At 42.9% G+C, this 5,184-nt stretch overlaps 1 protein-coding gene across 1 annotated transcript; it reads left to right on the forward strand.

Moving 5' to 3' along the window:
• Positions 1–231: 231 nt before the first annotated feature.
• Positions 232–4,983, forward strand: LOC307070585 (carbohydrate sulfotransferase 15-like; the record flags this gene model as incomplete). Its single annotated transcript, XM_079729093.1, has 7 exons — positions 232–609; positions 792–1,131; positions 2,477–2,620; positions 3,556–3,712; positions 3,976–4,132; positions 4,411–4,558; positions 4,772–4,983. 7 exons carry the CDS (start codon positions 232–234, stop codon positions 4,981–4,983), a joined length of 1,536 nt encoding a protein of 511 aa, XP_079585219.1.
• Positions 4,984–5,184: the final 201 nt, after the last annotated feature.

Here is a 5,184-nt window from a genome sequence, read left to right on the forward strand (position 1 = left end):
TGCTGGATTTGAAGGCATTCAACGACTTTCGTGTTGCCTGGAGCGATGAATGCCGGGCTGTCTCCAGGCATGACACACCGCTTAGAGACAGCTGAAGCACAGCCGCGACTCAAAACATTAAACCTGACAAACATCATTTTGTATCAGTAATGTTTCAATTTGTGCGTGCACATCCTGCCCTCTGTGTCGGTGTGTTACCACCGAGCTGTGACCGATAGTACTGGTGACGTGATGGACAACAAACACTGCCTCCAAAGCTCATCTGAGGCGGATGGCTCCAATCACAATTCAGGAACCTCCCTAGTCATCAAATGGATCTCACTGTCTCCACTGAGCTACCTGAGGGCCACTAGCACAAGGGTCAAGGTGGTGAGCTTCCTGTTTGGCCTGACGTTTTCCTTCTTCATCGTGGCTTCCTACATCCTGACGTGGGACAAGAGAGGAATTCTGATCACGCCGGCCCCCTCCCCGCTGAGGCCCTCGGTGGTCGCCTGTCCTACAAATACCTCCCTGGACATGAGATCCCTGGTGAGGAACATCCTATTCAAACTGGACTACACACCCAGGAGAGTCCCCGACGAAAGAGAGGTTATTGGCTCAGACCCCCAGGTCAGTCGCGTTCCACTTGTTGATTTCCCTTTTGTTGCACACGATTTTATTGGGGCTTGGATTGTATCCGTTAATGACATAATTATTCGCATTATATATTACTTTGACATGGTAAGATCATCACAACATCACTGTTTATATGTGTGGATAACTGGGACTATTGCCTCGTTTCCATTCCACAGCTGTTTTCTGCGATTCCTCAACGGTTCCTTCCCCAAGTCAAGAACCCATGCTGGCTGGCCGAGTATTTGAGCGAGCCCGGCGCCGACCCGTACGGGAGGAACCTGTTCACGCTGCGCTCTAAGAGCTTCAAAACAGTCTGTGACAACATGAGGACTAGCTTCCAGGGACACCTGCACCACAGAGACAGCAAAGTGTACCGACTGCGCTGCTTGCCGTACTTCTACATCATCGGTCAGCCGAAGTGTGGCACCACCGACTTGTTTCACAGACTGCGGCTGCACGGGGAGATTAAGTTCACCATCATGAAGGAGCCCCATTGGTGGACAAGGAAACGCTTCGGTAAGACCCTTCTCATGTGCTTCTTCTGACTGTTGGGTCATAGACTGTTTTAGGATTATTTTAGATGTTTTTTGAATATACAGGTTCTTGTTACAGGAGTAGAGGATTTGCAATGATAAAATAATAATAATAATAATAAATGTAATTTGAAGGCGCCTTTCTCGGCACTCAAGGAAACCATACAAAGATACACAAAAGTCATTAAAAAGAAACAACAATAAGATAAAGAAAAAAATAACAATAGTAAGAGACAAAGCAATTGGCATCAGATGAAATAGGCAGTTTTAAACAGATGTGTTTAGAGTTGTGAAAAAGGAGTAGAAGGAGTGTGATGTGCTGTCGATGGGTTTGTGCAGTATAAGTATGTATGTGCCTTTCGTGTCCTTATAGGACAAGGTTGCTTCAACTGGCTCTGTCTGTGGGTTTGACTGCATCATGCTGTTGGATGGAAATTACATACATTTGTGGGCTAGCATTAATGAATTTGCTCTATTTATGGGTATTCTAATGGCTAGTTAAAATGCAAACAATAAAATGCTGAAAGACTTTTTATCTGTTCATTTTTAGGACAGTCATATCTTTCATATATGACATTTGATTAGTTTGACATTAATTTAGTTTGAAACTTAAAATATAAATTGGTCATCATTGCCAGTCTATAGCTATTTGTTTGTCCAACAAAGAGCAGGTCTGTTTTCAGAATCAACCTTCCTTCTGATGTTATTTAAATGTTTCTATATACTGTGGAAGTGGCTTCAGATCTGAAATTGATGGAATCTAGTGTCAGAAAAGGTATTGACACAGACAGCTTTCCTGCACATTTGCTCACAGGAACAAACCTGCAAAATTCCATATTCTGGATTTTTCTTTAAATCACTCATTTACCTCCTCAGTTCAAGTTCTGCTTGGCCCTGGCTGCCAATTGTGTCAGTGTACCTGAGGGAGTAACCAGACCTTACCTTCTTAATATTTGGCTCCCAATATTGCTGCAATCATGGATGTGTTTGTGTGTGTGTTTGTGTGTGTGCGTGTGTGTGTGGGACTGACAGCCAGAAATGTTACCTCTGTTACCTCTCATGAGAGCTACATTTAATGAGGACGGTTGCCCAGGAAAATACACATGCTGCAGTAAACCATTTAGATCAACCACCGCCTGACCTGTATGGCTGCAAACATTTCATTAATTGTTAATCCTTATAGTTTATATAGCATTCAACCTCCCCTTCTGCGTTACATGGTTCTAAACCTGGCAGTCTGGACCACCGCTCAAGGTCAGAATGACGGGAGAAGGAAATGGTACGATGCTTGCAGGACTGTATAAAGTGGGTTTGCGTTTATGTTGCAGGTTATATTCGTTTTAAAGATGGCCTGAAGGCGCGTTTCCCTTTGGAAGATTACCTGGACCTCTTTGACATGGCAGCCCATCGCATCCAGGAACACATGCTCGCTAATTCATCCACTGAACATAGCAAAGTTCAATTCATTACAGGTAAGTGTGTGTGTGTGTGTATGTGTGTGTGTGTGTGTGTGTGTGTGTGTGTGTGTGTGTGTGTGTGTGTGTGTGTGTGTGTGCGTGTGCGTGTGTGAGTCAGTGAATTGAGCTGAAGGACCAGTTTGATTTAGCTCATTGGGCCGACCCTTGGGCTATAGATGGAAAGAGTTTTTAAATATTGTCGTTAATCTTTCCAATATAACGAGGGGGCGGAGTCACAGTGCTCGTGTTTTTTTCTTTTTTCAAATTGATGAAACCGTTTGTAGTCAAAACATTCTTCCTACCTCCAACCAAACGATGCAGAAAAATCAAAACCTGCCACTGGTGGCACCCACTCCAAACTAAATCTTAAGTTATACATTATTTAAAAACTTTCCCACTACCCTTACTGCAGGCTCAATGAGTTGAATCGTCAAACTAGTATTTTAACCATTAGGAGAGATGAAGAACCACAGGGATGTTTAACCTCCTTGTTTGTAATGTGTTCAATTCAACACATGACTCATTTGCTTCAGCTAAAGTCTTGTTGAATACTGGCAATTATTATTTTTGTTGCTCTAACAGATATACACATAGTTGCACATAGCTGTTGGTGCTTATTAAATAACTTTGTATATCTTCTTTCTCTGCAATATGTGTTCATTATGTTAAAAGCTTGTAACATAATTAACACATATTTTGTTCTCTGCAATATGTGTTCATTGTGTTACAAGCTTTTACCATGCTTGTTTGAGCGATTATAGGATTTGATTACCCTGCCTTGATTTTCTTGACGCAATATCAATTCATGGCCAAAGTTTTTCATAAGCATTGTGGGCAGCAAAGAGCGGCAAGACAAAGGAGCATTTCCATTCAATAGACAGGATAAAGTGTATTTTACATTCTACTCTACTGTGCTACAGCCTTTCACCACTTCCCTCTGGAATTGACAGGTGAGGCAAGTGCATCTACAATGTGGGATAACCAAGCTTGGAGCTATCTCCATGGAGACAAGGAGGAGGCAGAACCACTGTTACTGGCCCAAGACTTCATCCACACAGTTCAGCCCAATGCCAAAATAATCATCATGCTTAGAGATCCAGTAGAGAGGTAAAAACAACTTTTTTTTTTCTCCCTGCTTTGTCGAGTATCAGCAGTAGTGAGGGGACAGTGGTGCATAAAGTCTAAAAAACATAATCAATTTGCTAATTGTTTTTCACTGTAGGATTGTATGCTATTTGAACATTATTATAGATGAGAGGCCATTGCATTTTATGTTATGATTTGATAAGCAAATATCTGAGTAATGTATTCTGCCACCCCACTCCACATTTTTGTCTTGCATTGTGTGATTGCTTTGTGTGTTTCTATAGGCTATACTCAGACTACCTGTACTTCAAAGTAGCAAACAAGTCCATGGAGGACTTCCACCAGAAGGTCATCGACTCACTGCAGTTATTTCAGGCCTGTCTATTGAACAGCACACTTCGTTACTGTGTCTACAACACCGACCTCTCCAACGCAATGCCGGTCAGTTAAATTGCATTCATCACTTCAAACTGTAAGCTTTTATGCTACTCATGCAATAAAAAAAAAATTGATTTATTTTTGCTGTAGTAGAATTATGTATAACCTATTATCAGGGTCAAGTGGTATGAATAGGTTATTAAGCAATTTCCTTTTAAAATCTGTATTCAATACTTGAACACTGGCACCATCTTAAGGACACACAGTGTACGTACAGATAGAAACACTGCAGCGATTCATATTTAATATATGTGTATCTGCTATGGATGTTCCCCTTCCAGGTAAGGCTGAATCTGGGTATGTACGTTGTCTTCCTTCTGGATTGGTTGACAGTTTTCCAAAGAGACCAGATCCTAATTCTTCCATTGGAGGAGTATGCAGCCAACCTTGGCGAGACGATACAGAAAGTGTTTGAATTTCTAAATGTTGGTACGTATGCAGTGGCTAAAGATAAGATAGAAGATATGATCATTCATTGATTTCCGATTTCATCACAGCAAATTCATATTTGAAGGAAGGACAAACTGAAAAGGGACTTCATTACTTAATCTCTCTCGCTCTCGTTCTCGTTCTCGTTCTCTCTCTCTCTCTCTCTCTCTCTCTCTCTCTCTCTCTCTCTCTCCCATGCTCTCTCTCTCGCAGGCTCTCTGTCAAAGCAGGCGGTGGCGGCGCTGACCAGGCGGCCCATGTCGAACGCCCGGCGGGCGGCCGACAGGAGACTGGGCCCCATGCTGAACGCCACCAGGGCCCTCCTCAGGGACTTCCACCGGCCCTTCAACAGCAAGCTGGCCCGCCTGCTGGACCACAAGGCCTTCCTCTGGACAGACGCGTGGCAGCAGGGGGAGGGACTCTAGGCAAACGCCTCCATTCCGCTGAACTGTTCCCTGCTGAGAAGGATCCAACAGACCGATCCCAGATCTGAGTTTAGTGGGATATGACAGATTTCACAGGACAGTGATGCCCTTCACATTCGAAAGCATTCAGTGTTACGTAGATCATGGGTGTCATGAATGTTCTCTGAATGATTTTTTGTTTGATTTATTAAAAATAGTGAA

This window comes from Pollachius pollachius, assembly GCF_949987615.1.
Source record: "Pollachius pollachius genome assembly, chromosome: 2".
Classification (NCBI taxonomy): Eukaryota; Metazoa; Chordata; class Actinopteri; order Gadiformes; family Gadidae; genus Pollachius; species Pollachius pollachius.